Raw genomic sequence first — 25015 nt, 5'->3', positions numbered from 1 at the left:
AAGGAAGCATGGCGGCACACAGTGTGTCACAGCAACCACCATTGCCACATCACAACACCATCCACCAATTCCTCCCCATGCCCCTGAGTATTCTGCTGGTACAGCACGCCCTCCATCCAATCCTCGCCAGGCCCCTGAGTATCCTGCTTGTACAGCTCATCCATCTAATCCTCGCCAGGCCCCTGAGTATCCTGCTTGTACAGCTCATCCATCTAATCCTCGCCAGGCCCCTGAGTATCCTGCTGGTACAGCTCATCCATCCAATCCTCCCCATGCCCCTAAGTATTCTGCTGGTACAGCACGCCCTCCATCCAATCCTCGCCAGGCCCCTGAGTATCCTGCTTGTACAGCTCATCCATCCAATCCTCGCCAGGCCCCTGAGTATCCTGCTGGTACAGCTCATCCAGCCAATCCTCGGCGTGCACCTGAGTTTGCAGCTGAGCAGCAGCCGGCATCTGGCCAAAGCCTATACTACCCCTGTTACCAAGAGTTGTAAAACTGTTTAAGCTGGTTACAGATTTTTCTTTATATATGTTTGTTCTGCTGGTCTGTTCAGATTTAGGCATTATTTAAATGTCATATAGTTTTTTATTATTTACATATAGTTTGACATACCAATTGTTTATCTAGAACGTATATAGTCAAAATCATTAATGTACATATGAATAAAATATGTACATAAAAACATAAATGTGTTGGAGTTTTTATTCATATTTTAAACATTTTTATAATAGCCATGATAAAATGTATGCAGTGTGCTGGTGAAAATAGTCCTATTTAAAATGACATCATCTTTAGCCAGCAAATTATAGCATTTTAAAAAAACAGCTAATTACAGCAATTTGTACAAATGTCCCAACAGCCAATCAAAGCTGCTATTACATTCCACACACTTGTTGGAAGGCAGAGCATGGAAAGCAGTGTGAAAGGGGCAGACCGGGGAAATTCCCGGGTCTGAGGTGCAGTGTGAAGGGGGTCTTTTGAGCTGAGAAGCTCAGTGCCCCCCCCAAAAAAATCCGGCAAGAAAAACCCAGGATTTTCCAGGGGCTGCAATGAGAACATGGTATAAATAAACTAATGGGCCATGGCAATTATTCCTGTTGGCTGGGTGCAAATTTGTCTCGTCTCAGACAAGTTGTCTGTGCAGTAAAGTCTCACTGAGTCTGCAGTGCGGGATGCAGCAGCCACAGGAAGAGGTGCGTAGGGTAGGGGTAGGGGCAGGAGTCAAAACAAGAGCAGGACACTTGCTTGCACTGTTGCACAGCAGGCAGGCCAGGACGGATCGGAGTACACGTGACTGGCTCTGCCTCTGCTTAAATAGCACCCCGCCATGCTGCCGTTCAGCACGTATGAGTCAAGTGGTCAGCCCCTCAACTCCCCCCACCCGCACTGCTCAGACTGATGGCGGCTCAAGTGTGGCGATGTCAATATGCAAATTAAGCGCGGCTGCGCACAGTGACTCTTAGGAGGCAGTGGGCTCAGTGCTACTGCTGAAAGTTCTGATAAACGGCCTAAAGGCCATAGGCCCTTCTGGCATTTGTCAGATGGCCAGTCCGGCCCTGTGCATACAGTACATGATTATGTACGAGATTTATAACAGCAATGCCCTGTAGAAAATACACCGCAGTCCTGTGCAGTATAAGGGAATATTTGTCATTTGTATAAGCAGCACTGCTCGCTGCCACAGGTTGTAGAAAGCATTAAATACACCCCTATGTTTCCATATACACTGGCATCTCTTGCAACAGAATGTATTCATTGTGCTCCACAAATCCACCAGTTAATAAAATAATTAGCAGTCCACAGCTTAACCTGTCACCAAGTAACTTACCTCAGCCTCCACCTCTCTCCTGCCCTCAGCTCCCCTACTCCGGCTCACTCCCTGTGTCATCCACAGCTACCCCCCTTACCTTCAGCATGCAGGTTCTCTTCCTTCCTGTCTCATCACCTACACCTGGGTTACCAATCACAGTTCTCAATGCACACTAATGCTAGGTACACACTACTTACATTCAATTGAACGGACGATATATTTCTGGTCCATCGGCCAGTGTGTACCAGCAATATATCTAAAGATCGCCCAAACGCACGCTACATAAGCTGGCAATGATTGAATACCAATACCATTAAAGGTATTTATAACCAGTTATTTATATAGCGCACACATATTCCGCAGCGCTTTACAGAATATTTGAACGTTCGCATCAGTCCCTGCTCCAGTGGAGCTTACAATCTATATTCCCTACCACATGTACACGCACACAGACATTCTAGGGTTAATTTGTTGGGAACCAATTAACCTACCAGTATATAATTTTGGAGAGTGGGAGGAAACCCACACAAGCACGGAGATAATATACAAACTACACACAGATATGGCCATGGTGGGGATAGAACCCATGACCTCAGCGATGTGAGGCAGTAATGCTAACCATTACATGGTCCGTGCTGCAAGTTATGTGTATGTAGAAGTCACTACCGATCCACCTGCAGGTATATATCTGCAATTGATTTGCACTTTAGGTGTATACCCAGTTTACGACAGTGGACCTGCAGGATCGAGTTCACTACTAACATAGTACGTACACACTATTTTTCAGAATTTGTTGTAATAAATGATCATTATTGGCAAAAAAAATAATTGTAAATCTAGTGTGTATTTAACAGTTCAGGCTTTACTTATATCCCTGCTTGTGCACAGATGGTAAAATCAACATAACTGCTGCACTTATTAAGTCACCTGTGCTAAAGTTCAGCCATGTGTAAAATCTGGAGTGTTGATGTGCCCTGAGGACCAAGGTTTGGAAACATTGAGCGATACTCTTTGGCTCTCTGCCCCTGAATCCCACCCTCGTCTGTTATCCCTGACAGGTGCACTCATTACTGGCTGACATTTTAAAAGATCCACAGGTGGAGCTAATTGTTTCACTTGATTCTGTGAGGAGCCCTGCAAACTATGCACTGTGTGGGGGGCCTGAGGACCGAGTTTGGGAACCTGTGATGTAGTGTCCCTTATGTATGGTGCTTGCACCCAAAAAAAAAACTTAATTACAATCAAAACTGTAAAATGAATGGACTCATGAACAGTTATACTGTGTGTGATCTATTCTTGTATTGAACAACTTCTTTGGACAGTGTATATCAGTGGACGATGTACTGTAACATCCAATAGCCTATATAAGAAAAGGGCCACACTCACCTTTCTGAGATCAATTCAAGCAGCCGCTGACAGTGGCATTACGGTTATTCTGTTCTGTCTATTTCATGGACTGGTAACTAGTACAATGCATAATACAAAACAATAAAAGATTTCCATGTTGGCAGCAATACAGAGATGGTCTTCTGAAGGTGGCAGCTAGTTCCCAGGCTGTAAGTGTAGTTTGCACCACTTGACCAATGGAACATACCATGTGACCAGCCAAAGCAAGTAACACCAATTTTACTCTGCACGCCACCACCGGTTGCTTTTAGTAACCAGGTGACGAGCGAAGGTACACTTTGTGCTCTCATGCTCCCCCTGCTTTCCTGGGTCATATGGTATGTCCCGTCAGCCAGACCACTTACTAAAGAGGATATATATCCAACCCTTAAGGCCTAGCCGGCCTATGTAATTATAACTGCTCTTGTAGAAAGGGGTGTGGATCGTATTGTCGACAGTCATTAGGTTGACACCATTGGGTCGACAGGTGGCAAGGTTGACATGGGTGGTCGACAGGTGTCAAGGACGACATGGGTTAAGGATGACACAGCGTTAGGTCGACGTGGTTTTTTTTTTTACTGTTTTTGACCCGAATGTCGACACAGTCAACATGGACACAGTTGGAAGTCAACCGCAGCCCCTCGCAACGCTGGCAATGCTTCGGGCACTATTTTATTCTCCCACCACGCCCTAGTGGATGGTAGGGCATGAAATACCACCTGTCGGCACATGCCGGCTCAAAAAAAAGTAAAAAAAAATGTTGACCTTCTGACTTAACCCATGTCGACCTAGACACCTGTCGACCAAAGTGCTGTCGAAAATACGACCGTATCCCGTAGAAAGTACTTAACATATGTCAGACTTATAAGCCTGCTTGCCTTACCTAATCCATTATGCAACGGTATATTGGGAAGAATAATGGCCTGACTCTGGTTGGCTCAGTAAGCTGAGAAGCCCCGAGTCCCGCCGTTGTATCCCTTCGCATGTTTGGTTGTTACGAAGACACATCCTCTCGCCTGTGCGCCGCAGGAGAAATCATTGCAGGCAGCCGAACAAAGGCAGGGCTAGGGATGGCCATCGACGATTAGAAAACATAGATGATTTATGGCAGATGACAAATTGTTTTGCCATCGATGGGGAGAACCTTATGGTTTCCCACCAACGATGTCAAGCTTAAATTAATAGTTTCATTTTGCTTTTTCCTGGGACACGGAGCACAGCCCCATCCAGGATACCCATGAAGCCCCGCTCAATATTTTGATTGGCCCACAGGCCAATCAGTCAAAGAAAATGGATGACCATTGATATGTAAAAACATAAATGGTCATCCATTGAATAGTTATGCACCATCAATGGCAAAGGCAAGGATGGCCATCCCTAGGCAGGGCGGGTGGCTGACGTCATGTGACGTCCTCGTCCCGCCAGCAATCCTATGGAAATGCCCAGAGTTTTCATGGACACATGAAGTAGCGGGAGTCTGTGCATGTGGTGGGGGCATCAGTCTCTGCCCCATGCAGCTTATTACAAATGGTTAAATATACAAGCAGAATGTGTGCTATATAAATGGCGTGTGGCTTGCCAACCAATACCCCTTTAAGACCACAAACACAGGTCCGACCCGGGTACAGCGCATCCACAGTAAACCCACATTGCATGCATTATACAGAGGAGGACCTGGGTTTTTAATCCTCTCATAACCTGGGTTGAATTACCAAGTCAATTGACCCAGAATATAAGGTTTGGTGCTTCCACATCGCACTGAGATGTTTCCATACACGGTGTATCCGCATTGGGTCCTTATATGGCTCACCTCCCACAGTGTAACCTTTGTAGCACGCCCAACATGGCTGCCTCACCTGGTACACTTATGGATGGGATGAGAACTACATTTACCTGACTGTATAATTGGGACCATAGTCTACACTGAAATAAATTCATTGTGTCGTTTCTTCTAGTGAGTAAACTATTCCACTCAGGGTAATCCTACAGTTCTCCCAAGATGGCTGCCTCACCACAGTACCTTTTTAGTTAGGGTGTTATACACAACTTAAGTTATCAAAAATACCTGCACCAACACTGCATTGTGCCTACTGTGCACTTAAGGTTTTCTCTTTGGTCTATAACATATTGCTGTACTAACCAAATACTATGTTTTATGTGCATTGATTTAATGTCTGTTAAGCATCTTCAGTCCTTTTGGAGAAAGTGCGCTACATAAATAAAACTAAGGAATAAGCAGACACAATGGGGTGGGTCCTTTTAACCGACGAGGATGTGAGGTGTTTAAACACTGATGTCATTTCACAGATGGTTTCAGCCCGAATTCACTTAAATTGCTCACGGTCTGCGACCACTGTAGTGCGAATTATGGACAACATTTAGTGTGGCAGCTGCTGTGGTTGACCCCCAACGAGTGTACATTAATGCAGGGCTGGATAAACCCCGGGTTCCAGGTAGCCACGGTGACCAGATTCTGCTTCCTGGTTGCCAGATTTTCTATGGCTGGGACGTCACCCGGCCACTAACTCCCAGCAGGGCAACTATGGCATTGCAACATGCATTTACCCCTGAAAATTTGGGTTAAAACCAATCTACCGTGCGCTTATAAGCAGCTCTGGGTGCCGTACTGATTAAATGAAGAACCACTTCAAAAACATACAATACCAAACACAAGAACAATCAGAATAGCTCCCTGGGCGCTGGATGTAAGTTCCTCTCTCCTTTTTCCAGGGGAATGTGGACCCAAAAAAAGAGAGACAAAGAAAACACAATAGTGTAATATTGTAACTTAATCATCAAATTCTATTTTCAATAAAATTTGTGCCTCGTACCAATCCAATATGTCTACTCAGATTAGCAGACATGTAAGCTCAAACGGAGGGACTTAGTGCATCACCAAACGATCTTTCACTTCCCGTCTTCTTTAAGTGGATCACTCAAAAAAAGGGGATAGGAAAACACAATAGTGCAGATACCCTTTTTTTATTTTTAAAAGCATAAAATTATAACAACCAGATTCTGAATCAAAGGACGCTTACCATGTGGTTTTGTCCACAAGAAATGTAGACAAAATAGCATAAGTGTGTAAAACCAAACAGGCGTCCCCGGGTGCTGGTCCACAATGGGGGTCCTTCAGAAACGTCCTCTGCCTTCCCAAACCTGCATGTAATGGACACCTCTTAAGGAGGCCTTATTTGATCTTACTGATGCGTAATTACCTTTGTGGGCTTGCGAGTTCTATTACAAAACTCCAGAAGGATATATATAACTTTTCAGTATTGGAAAGGTGGAGGTATTCCAGTAATTTGACACCATTAGATGGTTAAATATAGATATGCTCTATACATAATCATGGACTATTCATGGTGTGCCTCTCTGTCTGATGTACAGTCTCTTTATATGCCAACCGATCTGCACTCAAGAACAGGTATAACTGGTACAAAGTTGAGTTTAGTTCCAAACCGGTTTTCACTGTCCCTCTTGAGGTGTATACTGGTATAAGTTTCAGTGGAAGTGCATTTACCCCTGGCAGAGCATGCTAACCCCATTGGCAATGAGCTAGGTATGGCCATCGACGAATAGAAAATCGATGGTTTGTGGCTGATGTCAAATACTTTTGCCATCAATGGGGAGAACCAGATAGTTTCCCTACATCGATGGCACAGCAAAAATTAGGTTTTGCTTTTTTTTTTTTCCTTCAAAGTGCCGGGACAAGGAGCACAGCCCCGCTTACATGTTATCATTGGGCCACAGGCCAATCACTCAAACGTAAAAGGACCATTTATATATAAAACTATCGATGGTCAACCATTGAATAGTTTTACACTATCAATGGCCAGTTGCACTTTTGCCATCGATGGCAAAGGCACCGATCGCCATCCGGGCAACAAGCATGTTAACCCCATTGGCAACAAGCATGTTGGTAAGAGGAACTTGTGGCATATAGTATAAATGAACTGACTTCTCTTCTCATCTCTTTTCATCAAGGTAACCAGCTTTCTACATACTTGGTCTGGCTGGGCTGCAGATGATTCTACCCTCTGTCCTAGATTGATTTGATATTGTCATAGGTAACCAGCATTCTACATACATGGTCTGGCTGGGCTGCAGATGATTCTACCCTCTGTCCTAGATTGATTTGATATTGTCATAGGTAACCAGCTTTCTACATACTTGGTCTGGCTGGGCTGCAGATGATTCTACCCTCTGTCCTAGATTGATTTGATATTGTCATAGGTAACCAGCATTCTACATACTTGGTCTGGCTGGGCTGCAGATGATTCTACCCTCTGTCCTAGATTGATTTGATATTGTCATAGGTAACCAGCATTCTACATACTTGGTCTGGCTGGGCTGCAGATGATTCTACCCTCTGTCCTAGATTGATTTGATATTGTCATAGGTAACCAGCATTCTACATACTTGGTCTGGCTGGGCTGCAGATGATTCTACCCTCTGTCCTAGATTGATTTGATATTGTCATAGGTAACCAGCATTCTACATACATGGTCTGGCTGGGCTGCAGATGATTCTACCCTCTGTCCTAGATTGATTTGATATTGTCATAGGTAACCAGCATTCTACATACTTGGTCTGGCTGGGCTGCAGATGATTCTACCCTCTGTCCTAGATTGATTTGATATTGTCATAGGTAACCAGCATTCTACATACTTGGTCTGGCTGGGCTGCAGATGATTCTACCCTCTGTCCTAGATTGATTTGATATTGTCATAGGTAACCAGCATTCTACATACTTGGTCTGGCTGGGCTGCAGATTATTACACCTCAGGTGCTGGATGTATTTAAATGCTTTGGTAATTGATCATTCTGCACACTGCTTTAGATATCAGAAATGTGTTTTTGACAAACTTAATTTTGCAAGTTAAAAAGCAAATCTCTGTTGCCTATGTGAAGTGAGGAATATCTTCTAACTCTTAAGGCCCATACACACTTGACGATTTTCAGCAGAAAATCGGTCAAAACAGCCGTTTTGAGCGATTTTCGGCTGAAAATCGCCCAGTGTGTATGCCCCCCAGATTGCCGACTAGTGATGATGCGCGCTCCCGCATCATCGCTAGTTAAGTGGTTCATCTGCTGGTTTTACCAGCAGATGTGGCGATGATGGATGGTTTTTCATCCATCATCGCCATGTGTGTACGCCTGCCGGGCTGAAAGATTAAGCACTTTCAGCCCGGCGGACCGCCCCGCCCCCTCGCCTGTCATACTCACCAAGCTGGACCGACTCCGCAGCTCAAGTCATCTTCTCTCCGGCTGCTGCTGCTGCCTCTGCTCCCCGGCGACTAGCCCCGCCCCCCGCTCTGCTCAACACAGGAGCAGACAGCACTGCCTCCCTGCCCGGCAACACAGTGCACCCTGCTGGCCCCGCCCCCCTGGCCACCAATGTTTATATTCATTTAAATGCACCAGAAATATAATATATATATATATCTATATAGACATAAAATATATATATATATTTAATATTATAATATATTGTTGATGCATTTAAATGAATACATTGGTGGGCAGCTGTGTGCGTCATCATCTGACTCCATGGGGGACGGCCAAGGATGGTGCAGGGCACAGGAGCGCCCCAGGCAGAGGGGGACGCTCTGGCGCTTACCTGCTCCACTGGGGGGGGATGCAGCCGCCACATTGCTCCACAGGGGAATTATGCAGCCACGGCCGCATCGCTCCTAGGGAGGGAAGGGGCTGGCGGGTGATGCATGTCTGTCTCCACTGGGGGGGGGGGGGGGAGGCGGGTGAAGAGGTGAGGGCTGCCGCGTTGCTCCACGGGGGTGGCGGGTGATGTGGCGATGGCCGCCGAGGTGCTCCGGGGCACGCACGCGGGGGGAAAGTTGCGCCCCCTGTCTAGTGCACACATACCATTAACATAAATACATAGGTGAGCAGTTTGCATTTAAATAAATATACATTGGTGGCAGTGGGCATATAAATATATAAACATTGGTGGGCAGTGTTGGCGGTAGCGTATACATTGCTGGTCTGTGCCAGCAATGCATAAATTAGCGACAACACTGCCCACCAATGTATATTTAGTTATTGCGCAGGCCAGCAATGTATCCATTACCGCCATCACTGTCCACCAATGTTCATAAATTTATATGCCCACTGCCACCAATATATATATATATATATATATATATATATATATATATATATATATATATATATCTATCTATCCATCTATCCCTTGGAATTCAAACCCAACCCATTTATAATGAAAGATTTTCAGCAAAGTCTTTCGCCTCCTGAAAATCTCTTGCTCTTTGGGGAAAATAGCTCAGTGTGTACGCACTACTTTGGTGAAAGATATATCTATCAAAGATTTTGGCAAAGTCTTTTGAAATGAAAATCTTCAAGTGTGTATGGGCCTTTAATGACACATGCTATCTTGGAATGCATGGATGTTTATGTACCCCTTTTATTACCATTCATTGTAGTAGCGGGGTTGGGTGGGGAAAGTCCAATTAAGGAGTGCAGATGCATTTAATGGTCATTACATAGGCTGTGGCCGAATAGGCTGTGTGCATGGTTTAGCTGTGTGCATAATAGTTTTGAAGTGCATCATTTTTAAAGTGCGGCATAATTTAAATATAACTCTGGCGTTATACTGGTGTTACACTGAAGTGAAACAGAAGGACAGAAACAACTGAGAAATCCAAAGACTGCTTTGAGTGAGTTCAATTCATTCTCACAACATACTACCTGTGGCTGCTTAATCTGGCGATTCATCTGCAAACAACTTTTACTATCACTGTTAATAATTGTATTTGCACTGTCAGTTTTGAAAATGCCCAGCTGTACCTCTAATGACCTCACCTGTCCTGCTCTTCTATTGATTTTAGGTGTCCCCCAAAATTTTATTCTTGGCCCTCTTCTTCTCTATACGTCCTCTCTGGGTGAGCTTATTTGCTCACTCGACTTCCACTATCACATCTATGCGGATAACACTGAAATCTACCACTCCTTTCCTGATCTCTCTCCCTCTATCCTCACTCATATCTCCAACTGTCTCTCTGCTGTCTACTCCTGGATGACCCAGCTCTTTTTTAGACTTAAAATATCAAGGACTAAGCTGACCCCTTCCCACCCTCCTGCATAAAACCCAACCATCTCTCATCCTAACCTGTTTATGGTCACCTCTTTCCCTTCTGTGTCACCCCTGTCTGTCTAACCCTCCCTTTTTAGAATGTTAGCTCTCACGAGCAGGGCCCTTTCTCCTTCATGTGCCTTTCTTAGAATATATAAACCTCTGCCACCCTGATGCTTGCTTCAGTGTCCTGTCCCCTGATGCAACTATCCGTATTAACCATGTACTTGTCCTAAACTGTCTTGTGCTGTAATTCGTTGTGTTTTTGCTAATAACTATACTCTGTAAAGTGCTGCGGAATATGTATGCACTATATAAGAAATTGTTAATAAATATGTAATGAGCATTACGATATTTGCTATAATGGACATTACGGCATGTGGTGTATGTAATTGGCATTATGGCGTGTAACATTTTAGGGGCACGCACTTTACCTATTAGTTTATCTGGAAATTTGTTGAGCCCTGCACTAATGTAATTACAAGATACACAATTGAATTAAGTAACGTTAGCACCTCCACAAGTTTATTGGAGAACCCTTGCATCCCATTTTGTGCTATTCAGGATACACATTTACCACAGCTGACAGTCTCACCTCACACACAGATCACCAAGTTGTTTTATTGAATAAAGTTTATTTGAACAGCATATTTCACAAATGAAACCATGTATGAAAGCGGAGGAGGGGCAGTGGTTTGATCACAGGAATCAGCGATATTTACAGCAATGAACACTAGTATGGAATCCATCCATCCAATGCTCAGATTGGGAGGGGGTGGGGTGGGATTTACACAAAAACTGTACAATTAAAGACACAAGCAGGTGGTGGTTCTCAGTGGTCCGCATAAAGTCTGTATTTCGGGTTTCCTGCTTTGCTTCCTCGAATACTCACCAAAAATTAGCAAGTAGTTTAATCACAAAAAAAAAAAAAAAAGCCGGGGAGGGTCGGGGGGGTCAAATAGGGGGCGAGGAGAAATAAAAATTTAAGTACAAATGTTCAGTTTCGGCTATTTCTGCTATCAACAGATCGGGATCTCGACCGAGACCTCTGCCGTTCAGCAGATGCTGGGGACTTAGACGGGCTTCTTGATGCGGGCTTTTGGGATTTCTCTGGAACTGGAGACCTACTGACAGACCTGGATTTGCTGCGGTTGCTCCGGGGACTGCGGGGAGTGCGGCTGCGGCTACGGGAGCGGCTGTAAGACTTCCTGCTCCTGGAGCGGGAGCGGCTGCGGGACCTGGATGAGCTCCTGCTGCGGGAACGAGAGCGGCTCCTTGACCTGCTGAAGTAGAAAATTTCAATTAAAACCAAAACTTCGAATAAACACAAAAAGGACTACATTAATTTACAGTTATGGAATGAGGAAACGGAGTAAAGAGCTTTATTAAAACCAAGTGTGCATGGATCCAAGTTTGGCCTTATAAAGTCATCTGCATCAGTTACACATTGGCTAAATAAGTTCTGGACTGAAGACGGACTAGCGCTAAACATGAATAACTCCCATAGTAGATAAGTATGCAAACCAACCTGTGCCTTTTGGTTCCTTCGATCAGCTTGATTTTCCTCCCGTTTATTTCTTTGCCAGAGAGTTTCTCAATGGCATTTTTAAGATCACTGTAGGATGCAAACTCAACCACCCTGAGGGGAAGAAAAAAAAAAAAAAAAAATTATATATAAATAAAAAATAAGAGGGAAAACACTGAAAAGAGCAAGTCTTTATAGATCAAAACATCAGGCTGGGTCCACACTGGTAGATTACCATCATCGAAAGATATACGTAGTCTGCCTACACAAGTTTATCTGAACAATGAAGTTTGTGTATAACTGAGTGCCTGAGGAGTTAGAACCTCCAACCTTGAAAGTAGGCGGGGCAAATTTAAATGGCATTTTGGCCCTAATCAGCTTGCTCACTGCATGTGTTCGGAGCCCACTGACCTAGTTAATGCCCACCCCTCATTTAATACCCACCCCCACACTGAGGAGTCATTTGATGGTTACTCCACCTCTGCCCGCTTGTTGACCCAGGAGTAACTCGGCAGTTGCTTGCATTGATGCAAAAATAAAATAAATAAATTGGGGAGGGTGCAAACATCAAGTGCCTGCTGCAGGCATGGGGAAGGGGCACGCCTACTTTCGCTGAGCCAGCCCACAAAACGCACTCTGACTGTCAGGCTATGAGCTCCCCGATCTATGAAATCGGCCAAAGGCGCCTGCACATACACAGACCCCCACCAAATCGACAGAGTCGGACCTGTGCAAGGTCATGAGTCTGCCCCCATCGGCTCAGTGAAACTGATTAGCGCGCGCTTGTGTATAGGCTTGCTAGAAGGGCACACTGGTTAGGTACCCAGCATTTTGATCTACAACTGCATGAAATACAAACTGTGCATTACCACTGCTGCATTCTTACCCTTCATTCAGCTTGGGCCTGTGCGCATCAGCAAAGGTAACTTCCCCGGCTTGTCTCATGAAGTCCTTCAAATCCTAATGCAAGATTGAGCGTTTATTAGTATAATTGACGAGTGACATCGACGCAAAATACAGACCGGAGAAAACACTGTTAGAGCTGGAACTTAGGTTGTACATTTGGCCATTGGGAGTCTCAGAACAGAAAACAAACAGTAGGGCACAAAATAAGTGAAGTCTCTGTATAAAGAAACTACTTTTAAGCTTTAAAGTTGAAGAGTTATTCAAAGTCTAAAAGATTAGTAGCAAAATCATTTACATAAAGAACAAAGCCAATTATTTTGTGCCCATGATGTCATTAATAATATAAGTTACTTTACCTTTAATAATAAATCCCTAGGCTAGTCAACCAGCAAACTGCATAAAGCGACTGGAGAACCGTCAACGAGACAAGCCCGACTGGCTCTTCACACCCAACTGGAGGGCTACCCAATTGATGGAAGCCTTTATATCGAACGACCCTCCCTATTAGAAGACTATGGAGGATGGCCGTCATTTTCTATATTCTTGTGGTGTTACCAAGGACTTTATTGCGACCAGGATTTCCAACGACCACCTAATTGCGTATCTTTTCAACTCTTTGCGACCACGACCTCTTATTCGGAATCTTTACGGGAAGAGCATCTCAACTTAAGGACCAGATCTCGTTAACTCTCAGGGGGGGTCGCTGCAACCTGGCACTTAAGGAAGTGCTCCAGTATGTCTAGACCAGCAACGGATCTAGGAGGCCAACAGGCACTGTAGGAGCTCACAGGGAAATTCAACCCGGCCCAACCAAAAGTGACCAACACAGAGCGATAACCAACAGACGCTCCTCGTCACAAGGCCAACGACACACAGATAGGCTGGCAAATAAAGGGTTTAATATTTGGTTAAAATTATGAGAAACAAAATAAAATTCCCATATCCCAAATGTTATAACAATTTAGCCAAAAAACCCATCAACTATAACGTGTACTGGTGAGGTACACTGGTGAACATGCCCGGTAGCCCCATCAAAAATGAGTCAACAAACCTGCCAGCTCACTCTGGACGACAAGTTCTCTACTATGAGACGGTTTTCAGTCCTTATTGGGGGAGCACTGCAAGAGAAGAATTGGATTGAAGTGACCATTGCCATAATGTGTGTAGGTTAGACCTGCATGAACCCTGTCAGTCATACACGCATAATTACCTTCTATCATTACGTGGTCGCCGGCTACTGAATCGGTCAGAGTATCTTCCCCTTCCCATTCCTCCTCCACGTCCTCCTCCTCCTCCTCCACCACCACCACCGCCGCCACCTCCTCCACCACCACCTCTGGAACGCAGACGGGCATGCTCGATAGTAACCCTATAAAAGAGCCAAGTCATTGTTAGGAGCAGACAAGTGAATACATAACGCACTATGCAATAGGCGGATACAACGTACAGTTTACTAGCAGATGGGAAATACATACCGCTCACTGCACAGCTCTTTGCCATCGAGCTCATAAACTGCATCATCTGCATCTCTTGGATCTTCAAACTCCTGCAAAAACATTCAAGAGATGCAATTAATACATTATCCTGATGTACGTCAGAAGCCAATTAAGGGGCGGGGACTCACGCAGATATAGTTAGACTAGCATGTCATTTTTATTCACACCCTAAAGCAAAGTCCTAATAGCCCTACCTCGCTAGAAAGAATAAAATCGGTAGTATCACGGCTCCCACGACCTTGATCGTATGCGATGCGATCGCACCCGATTTTGCACTGAAATGTGTAGTAAACTTGTGAAATGCCCCCAAATGGCATTTTTCATAGTGTACCACCCCCCACTATCAACCCGAAGCGTGGCGAACCCGCGAGGGGCGGCGGTACGCGTCCTACGACCTTTTCATACCCCCACTATCCACGTCGGCGTGGAGTTAATAGAAAGTGTGGCGAGCCCCGCGGATACCTTCACAGCTATACGCGTCCCCTCGCAGGCTTCACAGGTATCCGCGTCCCCTCACGGGGCTCGCCACACTTTCTATTCTCAACTCCATGCCGACATGGATAGTGGGGGTATGAAAAGGTCGTAGGACGCGTACCGCCGCCCCTCAACGACTCGCTGCGGGTTGACGTTGCTAGTGGGGGTGGTACACTATGAAAAATGGCATTTGGGGGCATTTCACAAGTTTACTACACATTTCAATGCATTTTGATGCATTTCAGTGCAAAATCGGGTACGATCGCATGCCATCCGATGCGATCGCATACGATTTTTGACCAGAAATGATCAAAAATCGGTAAAAATCGCATCGTATACCATCGTATGCCACTACATATGGCATACGATGGGAGCCGTGATACTCTACAAGTACCAATAAATCTAATTTAAAAAAAATCTTGCTGCATCAGTATACGTATGTTAGGCTGATGGTCAAAAGGTCTACAAGAGTTAAAATAAAAAAAAAACCTGCCATATTTCATACCCTACCATCCAATAGGGCATGGAGCAAGAAGAGAACGCAGAGTATAGCAAGGCAATGTTCTCGAAGCAGTGAGCCATGATGGGGTGCCCATGTTGCCATTCGAGGCAAAAAAAAAAAAAAACACTGAAACCGCATGCCAACCTTTTGACTATCGGCCTTCCCATTGTTAACCAAATGATTGGGAAACCGAAGTAGGGAAAAAAAGAAAAAAAGGAGAGAAGGAGAGAACAGCACTTACCACAAATCCAAAACCTCTTTTTAAATCAATATCACGGATCCTCCCATAGCCCTTGAAGAATCGTTCAACATCCTTCTCCCTGGCAGCTGGGTTCAGGCGGCCGATGAACACTCTGCAGCCACTCATTTTCCTTATTGTTTTCTCGAACAAAAGTATCTGAAATAAAACAATGGCCTCAGTCTACAATACTACTTTATGTATGAATACATTAACTGAAGGGTGACGTACTGTATGCAACACACTGTTCTTCAGTCCCAAGCCACTAGGTGGCCATCAGGCACTAGCGAGGGATTCCCTGCCCCCCTACACCAACATGCCCAGCCTATCAGCCCGCCCACCGTGCAATCTTATCCCATAATTGGCACAAACAAATCAGGGATGGACATCGGACACCCACCATCGAATGATAGCTGGGCCTCTACCATCAGATCTTTTGGCATGATGGTGACTGACCCCATTGCATAAAATAGATATATACGTATGATTTGTTAATGCTCAAACTGGGTGCTGTACCATCGCAAAAGCATCAAATGATTACCATTCGATGTTAGACGACATCGGAGACAAGAATCGTTGGATGATAACCAACGTGATGGCATCTCTATTCCACTGCAGCATTATGTAACTCCATACACAGTAAACAGCTGCCCCACACCCCAATTCTTGCAGTAGCCCATAGCAACCAATAAGATTCTAAGTAGCCCTTCCCCCATAGATAGTTTAAAGGGACACAGGAGATTGGTGTCGATTACGATTCTTTAAGTTGCTTGATAAATAGTAGTTGAGGCGTTGCTCATGGCAATCGGTCTTGCTGTAACATTTATAGTGTGCAATGTAAACCCCACATACGCAGCAGCTGACTGGCTGCAAAGCGATGAGCGGCGACCCGCATTGTGCAGGGGAGCCGCGTGCAGGGTGCAGCAAACAAAGATGGCGCCGAGCGCCCGGCAGGGGGAGGAGACTGTCCCCCACGCACCTCTCCAGGACCCGATCTACACTGATAACCCACGGGAATCTGCGCAACACACCACCCGAAACATCCCCGTCCTATAAAACCAGTAACTAGCATACATATAACCTAATCCACAGCGCATGTATCGCGCACAGCATTATGCACATTGTACAGCTCAGCGGAAACCAGCGATACCGTTACTACAGTAACCACGCTTCACACACACTTGGAAACCCAAAGCACATCCAGATAAAAATAAATCCCAATCCACCAGCATCGCTCAATTCACCAACCTCCGAACAGTCCGCTCCTGCAACTCCGAATGACGCACTGCCTGCGCTGCAGCCGGACAAAATACAGAGAGGGCGCGGCCAGGGAATGGGGCGGTCTTGTGGTCACGTGAGGGGAGGGAGATGTGTCCCTCTATGCGAGGACTATGGAGAACGCTCCTCCCCCTCTTGTTCTCTTCCCCCCTACCCCCTGCAGCATGAGTCGCAAAATGTCGGCCGGCGGGGCGTGTCCAGGAAACCATCGAGCGGATTGGCTGCCAGCGTGCCACAGTGACGCTGAGTCATGCTTGCTGCGGGTGCTCGCTTGTTCACAAAATGGCGGACGACTCGCTATACAATAGTGTTATATGTTGCCTGAATAATAAGCCACAGCTATATAAAGTATATACGCTCTGCAGTGGTCTCTCTCACACTGTTATACGGCATGAATTCCATCTATGTCAAGGGATTATCACCTAAATCAACACCTACGAGCATAATTGCCTACCTGACCCTCTCCATGAGGGAGAAAATGCTCTGTTCCTGGACTTCCCTGGTAATGTATGATTGCCATCACCTGTGGTGAAACGCCTTTCTTATCAATTACATAGCTTCCCACAGGTGATGGCAATCATACATTACCAGGGAAGTCCAGGAACAGAGCATTTTCTCCCTCATGGAGAGGGTCAGGTAGGCAATTATGCCTGCGATTTGTAATAGTGCTACCAATAGCTTAAGTCAAACATGGAGGTGATTTCCTGGCTGCAATGGTGCAAAGGAAAGGTTACATAGGGCCACATTTATCAAACAATATTTGCAGATAAATCCCTGAAAACACCAGTTTTTGGGGATTAGCCATACCTCCCAACAGTCCCGATTTCAGCGGGACAGTCCCGATTATCAGGGTCTGTCCCGCAGTCCCTCCCGCGGTGTGGGGGGGCTGTTGGGAGTCCATCCTGTCGGCTGCTAAGCAGCGGGGAATAAACGCTGTGCGCATGCGCACAGCGTCTATTCCCGCAGCCAGGGGGCTGGGGGCATGGCTAGAGGCTCACAGAGCCTACGGCGCGCAGCAACAGTGTCCCGGATCAAGCACTTCAAAAGTTGGGAGGTATGTTAGCTGCAAATATTATGTATCCCCCGGATGTACCAAAGGGGGACCGCAGCAGGACTCTCCAATCCCTGCTGTGTTCCCCCCTGCATTGCCGCCGGCTGCCTCCCCCATAGGTTTCTATGGGGAATGCAAAGTTGGCCGATGTATCAACGCCCGGCTTCACATCCCTGGGCAATCGCCATTCTGAGATAGCTATAGCCCATTGTTGCCTATGGGCTACGGGATCGCACTGCTGATGGGGAGTGTGGTGCCACCAGCCTATTATTAGAGAGAATGACTACAGCCAAAATACAGGCATGTATTGAAAATAATGTATTTATCTTATGCAGGGATGAACCTGGGCTTCCGCCATAGATGGTAACTTACCACCGCATCAAAAGTATTAAACAAAAAACTAGTTATTTGATTTGCACATGTGCAAAAAAAAAAAGAAAAAAAACATTTTGATTTTGCTTGTGTGTAAAACCTCTGTGCATGGCCTTCGGATGGCCTGGGGAGGGACGGGATCCAGTATAAAAATCGCAACACCATTGCATACCCTCCAACATCTGAAGGGCAGAAATCGGTACACATTCGGAAAGGGGCGTGGGAAATGTGTAAAGGGGGCGGGGTCATGGGTAAATTGTGGGGCCATGCCCCTTTCCGACCCCCCAACCCCCCCCCCCCCCCCCCCCAAAAAAAAAATTATATATAATATATAGACCAGGAGTGGGCTGGTTACCACTACATAAAACACATTTCCACTGGCAAGCTGCATGCATGGAATCTAAGTCACCGCTTCAGGGTGGATAACTCACGGGACCTCCTGCTAGTGTCTCCAGTCTCTCGGCGCTGAAGGGCTGTGGTGATAGACAGACAGGCGTGTACAGGTTACCAGAGGGCTTGAACCCTGTCACGCTGGCCATGCCATAAGGACAATAATAATATGCAAAAGTGTCCTATGGTGAGTATTACTCACCATTCCCTGACCCTCATCATGTTCCCGGCCCTCAGATAGCACTACCGCACTGCCTCCGGTGGACAGAAATTTACAAAGCGCATGCGCCAGGCTTACTTTACAGTTTACAGACAGCCCCTGATTGCGGAAGCCGGTGCGTGGGCTGCGTGCTGACGAAGCACGCTGGCTGCCGGGACCGCAAGGCAGCACTGGGAATGGGAGGAATCAGAGGTGCCCCCGGAATCAACGAAAACCGGTACATTCGGTACATTTATTTTTAGCCGGTACAGTCCGTTAAAAAACGGTACTGTACCGGCTTAATCGGTACAGTTGGAGGGTATGCCATTGCGTGTTTACCATTCGATGGTGGCAAATATCCGAATGCCGCCATCTAATGGCAAATACATTACCATCGGTTAAAAAACAAAGATGGTTGGGAAACATCGCATCCATCCCTACATACATCTCGTGTAACTTCATATCCCCGGAGCATGGTTCCTGGCATACACAGGAAAGACACGCATTTGCAATGCATGGCTCATGTCCAGACATACATCGCTGTGACTGAAGAGAAGAAAGACCAATAGTAACATACTGCTCGTGTAAACCATAGTAGGGCTGGACATCGAAAGCTCACAATCAAATGATAGCTAGGCATCGAGCACTGAGTCTTTCGATGCAATGGTCACTGACCATCACATTAAAAGAATTTGCTAGAAAAAATATTCATATGATATGCACATGCGCAAAATAACTTTTTTTTGCACATGCGCAAACATCTGTGACTGTTGGGAGGTATGGAATGATAAAACTACTACCATTACAAAAAACATTGATGAATAGAATGTAAGGTCTAACCCTGTAGAATCTTAGAATGTAAGCCCTAACGAGCAGGGCCCTCTCTCCTTATGGCTCTTATTCTGATCGGTGCGGCCAGATCCGAATATGCGGCCAGCATGGTGCGTCCTAAACCCCGCCTTCCATACGGATCGCCAACTCCGTCCGTATGCGGTAAGAAGCTGTCCGAACGGACCGCACGTGTATTTATCATGAATACACCTCCTTCATCTCAGGGAACCTCCCCCATCATTCGATGGTCGCAGACCATCGAATGCAGGACCGAGTGGCCAGGCAGCTCCCGCAACCTCAGACCACACGGGCATTTCTCCGTGCAAAAGCTGGGATCTGGGCGGGCAGCTGACATCCGGCAATGTCATATGTCCGCCCCCTTCACGTGCGTCACGGCCGCATTACCATACGTACGCCCAGCGTTTGCATGGGAACGCCCATGAAACGCGGGGTGTAAACATATGGTAATGAGCCCAAACAGCCCTTCACACCCCTCTCCACCCCCTGTTCGTAGTGTACACATTTCATGCGGAATGTGGCCGTGCGTCCCGCTCGCACATGCACAGAGACGCCTCTGCACATGCGCAGACACAAAACATCGGCGGCACGAACGCACGTGGATATTACCGCACCAACCAGAATAAGGGCCAATGTGCTTTTCTTTGAATATATCTCTGCCACTGTTATAATACCATCAGTGTCCACTGTTGCAATTGTCTTTTTTATTTACCATCTCTTATATATTTAGCCAGATCTGTCACTCAACCCCTGTGGAGAACGTTCCTGTGTAGGACAGTTTCACTTTCATGTGTCTGACGTTCCACCCCCTTGACATCACCTCCCCCCCGCCCAGCCAGGGCTACAGTACATGCCCACCATCCACCATTACTCCACAGCCACCATCCACCATTACTCCTGCACATCCCTACCCTCTGCCAGGACCCCCGCGACCCCCCTCCCGCGATTCGCGGGCCCCCCCGCGACCCCCGGCCCCCCCGCGATTTGCGGGACCCCCCCTCCCGCGATTCGCGGGACCCCCGCGACCCCCCCTCCCGCGAATCGCGGGACCCCCGCGACCCCCCCCTCCCGCGAATCGCGGGACCCCCGCGACCCCCCCCTCCCGCGATTCGCGGGACCCCCGCGACCCCCCCTCCCGCGATTCGCGGGACCCCCGCGACCCCCCCTCCCGCGATTCGCGGGACCCCCGCGACCCCCCATCCCGCGAATTGTGGGACCCCCGCGACCCCCCCCTCCCGCGAATCGCGGGACCCCCGTGACCCCCCCTCCCGCGAATCGCGGGACCCCCGCGACCCCCCTCCCGCGATTCGCGGGACCCCCGCGACCCCCCCTCCCGCGATTCGCGGGACCCCCGCGACCCCCCCTCCCGTGATTCGCGGGACCCCCGCGAACCCCCCTACCGCGATTCGCGGGGCCCCCGCGACCCCCCTCCCGCGATTCGCGGGACCCCCGCGACCACCCCGGTATCCGGACTATTGTTAGACAGCACTTACATCGACAGCCATTACATCGACACCATTAGTTCAACAGCTCAATAGGTCGACATGGTTTTAGGTCGACATACCATTAGGTCGACATGTCATTATGTCGACAGCTCATTAGGTCGACATGTTTTTAGGTCGACACTGCCATTAGGTCGACAGTGTCTATGTCGACAGTCAAAAGGTCGACATGGGTTTTTTCACTGTTTATTGAGCCGACATGTGCCGACAGGCGGTATTTCATGCCCTACTATCCACTAGGGCGTGGTGGGAGAATAAAATAGTGTGCCGAGCGCAGCGAGGCACCGTGCCCGAAGCATAGCGAGCGGCTGCGGTACACTTCAAACTGTGTCCATGTCGACTGTGTCGACATTTCGGCCAAAAAACAGTGAAAAAACCCATGTCGACCTTTTGACTGGCGACATAGACTCTGTCGACCTAATGGCAGTGTCGACCTAAAACCATGTCGACCTATTGAGCTGTCGAACTAATGGTGTCGATGTAATGGCTGTCGATGTAAGTGCTGTCTAATATCCGTCCCAGACCCGACCACCCCCTCCGCGATTCGCTGGACCTCCGCGACCACCCCCTCCCGCGAAACGCGGGACCCCAGCGACCCCTCCCTCCCGCGAGCCCCCTCCCGCGATTCGCAGGACCCCTGCATCCTCCCCTCCCGCGATTCGCCGGACCCCTGCGACCCCCCCTCCCGGCATTAAAAGGGCCCCCCGCGACCCCCCCTCCCGCGATTCACGGCACCCCCCCCCTACTGTGATTTGCGACCCCCCTCCCGCAATTCGTGCCGCCCCCTCCCGCGATTCACGGAACCCCCCGTAGCGCCCCACTCCCGCACTTCTCGCGATTTGCACACATTCGGGGACCCCACCTCCCGCGATTCATGCCCCCCCTCACGCAATTCACGGCACCCCCCACACCCCCCTTCCTGCAATTCGCAACCCCCCACGACCCCCCCTCCCGCGATTCACGAAACCCCCCGTTGCGCCCCCCTCCCGCGATTTGCGGGCCCCCTCGGCACCTCTCGCGATTTGCCACCGCCCCGTAATTCACACATTCGGGGACCCCCCCTCCCGCGATTCATGCCCCCCTCACGCAATTCACGGCACACCCCATACCCCCCTTCCTGCGATTCGGAACCCCCCACGACCCCCCCTCCCGCGATTCATGCCCCCTCCCGCGATTCACGGACCCCCGCACCACCCCCCCTTGACTCACGGCACCCCACGCGCCCCTCCCGCAATTCACGGACCTCCGCAACCCCCCCTCCCGCAATTCATTAACGCCGACAACCCCCCTCCCGCAATTTGCGGACCCCCCTTCCCACGATTCAAGCCCCCCCGCGCCCCTGCCCACGATTTGCGGACCCCCGCCCCCTCCCGCTAACCGCGGATCCCCACACACCACCCCCCCTCCCGCAATTTGCAGACCCCCCAGACCCCCTTCCGGCAATTCCACCCCCCAGCGGACCACCGCGGCCCCCGCTCCTGCATTTCACATACCCCCGTGACAATGGGGGATCCTGTACCACCACACAAGCAGGTACCGCCCCTAGGTGGGAAATCCGGCCCTGGCTGCCGCACTGCAGGTTTCCCCACTGCCCTCTGCACCAGCGCCACAACTTTTATCAATGTCTTGCCCACATACCACTATTATACAGCCTCCTGCTCTCATGCACGCTCACTCCCTCCCAGTGGGAGGAGACGCTCACCCACTGCCGGGAGCTGCATACTGTCCCCCACCCTCCTCCAGTTCTAGGGATGCCCATCGACCATCAATGATTTTCAAATAATCGATGGTTTATGGCCGATGTTGAATACTTTTGCCATCAATGTGGGAGGACACTGCCCTGCCTCCTGTTCTCCTGCCCCGTAACTTCCGCCAGTGGAGACCCGCTCACCCTGTGTTGCCCACATTCCCCTATCATGCTTTACCGCCCAGCCTCCTGCTCTCATGCACCCTAACTCCCACCCAGTCGGAGGAGACACTGACTCCTGTATTTCTGTGCTGCCACGCTGGACCCTCACCCAGTGGCAGAAGCTGCACAGTGTCCACCACCCTCTTTAGTCCCCCGTATGCCCACACACCCCTATCACTACCCAGCTTCCTGCTCTCCTGAACCGTAACTTCCACCACTGGGTAATCGCTGACGCTGTGTTGCCCACATACCCTATCATGCCTCATATCCCAGCCTCCTGCTCTCATGCACCCTAACTCCCACCCAGTAGGAGGAGACACTGACTCAGGGCCACCGTCCGGTACTCCTGTGCTGCCACGCTGGACCCTCACCCACTGCCAGAAGCTGCAATACAGGGCATCTTTCATACAATTCTAACCATATTTCTCACAATACAAATGTTCACAAATTAAGGGGCGTAGCCCCTTACGCCGGTGTGAAGAGCGCCCGTAGGGCGCGATGAATCACCTAGTGTACTTGTAAATCACGAGTTTTCTTGTTTTGTTCTTTGCTCATCTCTGTATTTTCAGGCGCTGTGGAACCCTGGTGGCACCATATAAATAAACAATAATAATAAAATAATAAATGGATGTAAAACATGTCCATCCTCTGTCCGGGCACCCTCCTCTCTGCCGGTACCAGCACTGTGCTGTGGAGTCTGAGCACTAGAGTACTCAGATCCTACTGTGCATTCACAGATCTCCAGAAAAATGGTGCTGTGGCCATTTTTCCTGGAATTCCACATCGCTGCTTCCAGCGTGTCGGGGCTCCAGAGTGGTAAGTATTAAAAAAATATAAGTCTTAAGCTGTGTACACACGGGGGCGATAGGGGCTGAAATCGCTGTAAATATGGTCGCAGGCGACCATATTGCCAGTGATGGGAGTGTGCCCCGGCGATAAATCGACGGGTGCGCGCTCCCGTTTTCAGCCCCGTTCTAATCGCTGACCAGCTGATTACCTCTGCGGCATCGCCGGCAGAGGTTCCCTTTCATCAGCGACCATCTCTGGTCGCTGATGAAAAGGAGGAAATGAGCAATATATTGCTCAGCCATATGTTGCTAGCAATATATGGCTAAGCAATATATCTCCCCTGTGTGTACGGGGCTTTAACACTGTCTCTGCCACAAAGGCTTCATACTGTATGTTTATTTGTGGGACTTTACAAAAAGGATCACAGGAGCTGTCGCTGATAGTAATTGCTGCTGAACATATCCTGCAAAAAAAAAAAAAGAGCTACATGTAAAACAATCCATATTCTTCCTGCATGTAAAGACATGCGTTTGCAAACCTTGCATTGCCACATGGATTGTTTAAGACGCAAACCTGTCTTTTGTTTTCTTTGCATGAACCTGCAATATAACAGATTCAATAATCCTATAGATTGTAAACTTGCAGCAGGGCCCTCCTACCTCCATGTCTGTCTGTTGTTACCCAGTTTGTTCTATCACCGTCTACAAAAAGCACAACGGAGTCTGCTGCGCTGTATAAGATATAATGTTTAGCATTGATGGGTGAAAAAAAAATTGATCCTTTTACTTTTTGTATTTTTTTTATATTTTTGCATGAATAACATATTATTAAAATTTGTTTCAAAAAATCAATTTATAGGGAAACCTGTGAGTTTCACCATCTCCATTCTATTCCTTTACAGCCTGCGTTGTGTTTTTACGACAGCATCTGTTGTCTATGGTGAGGTAGGGGGAGGGGCGGAGAGGGGGACAAGCCTACACATTCTTTTGTCCTTGGAGCTCTGACTAAAGTCACAGAGTGTATAGAGCTTGTGCTTACTGGGAAACACATTGGAGAGAGACACACCTGAAAATGAATAACCTAAAAGCTTTATATTGTAAATACATTTTCACAGGATTGTATATGTGTTTTATGTTTATAAATGTCATACATATAGTATTTATTTATTTATTTGTAGTATCGTTTTTGGTACTTGTGGATTATCACGGCTCCCATTGCATGC

The 25015-nt window shown here is 47.9% G+C and overlaps 2 protein-coding genes across 4 annotated transcripts in view; both read right to left on the bottom strand.

Moving 5' to 3' along the window:
- The window catches only part of SMOC1 (SPARC related modular calcium binding 1), a 206915-nt gene extending 203535 nt beyond the window's left edge, over positions 1-3380 (bottom strand). For 2 of the 3 annotated variants that reach the window (XM_083167351.1, XM_083167350.1), the window contains exon 1: positions 3200-3380. The gene's annotated coding sequence lies outside the window, so the exon portion shown is untranslated. Of the gene's footprint in view, positions 1-1831; positions 1880-3199 lie in introns of those variants that run through there. The other variant, XM_083167348.1, reaches the window with a different exon arrangement.
- A 7548-nt stretch (positions 3381-10928) lies between these two features.
- SRSF5 (serine and arginine rich splicing factor 5) lies at positions 10929-16855 on the bottom strand. The gene is made up of 8 exons (XM_083167451.1): positions 16703-16855; positions 15458-15613; positions 14220-14290; positions 13955-14113; positions 13796-13862; positions 12725-12798; positions 11842-11952; positions 10929-11596 (listed from the first exon to the last, which is right to left on the bottom strand). The coding sequence occupies exons 2-8, from the start codon at positions 15581-15583 to the stop codon at positions 11311-11313; spliced, it is 894 nt and encodes a 297-aa protein (XP_083023577.1). The 5' UTR covers positions 15584-15613; positions 16703-16855; the 3' UTR covers positions 10929-11310.
- Between the last annotated feature and the right edge of the window lie 8160 nt (positions 16856-25015).

The sequence above is a fragment of the Crinia signifera genome, chromosome 12 (assembly GCF_055691185.1).
Source record: "Crinia signifera chromosome 12, ASM5569118v1, whole genome shotgun sequence".
Classification (NCBI taxonomy): domain Eukaryota; kingdom Metazoa; phylum Chordata; class Amphibia; order Anura; family Myobatrachidae; genus Crinia; species Crinia signifera.
The sequence above is the reverse complement of the archived record's forward strand: the minus strand, read 5'-3'. Positions and strand labels throughout refer to the sequence as shown.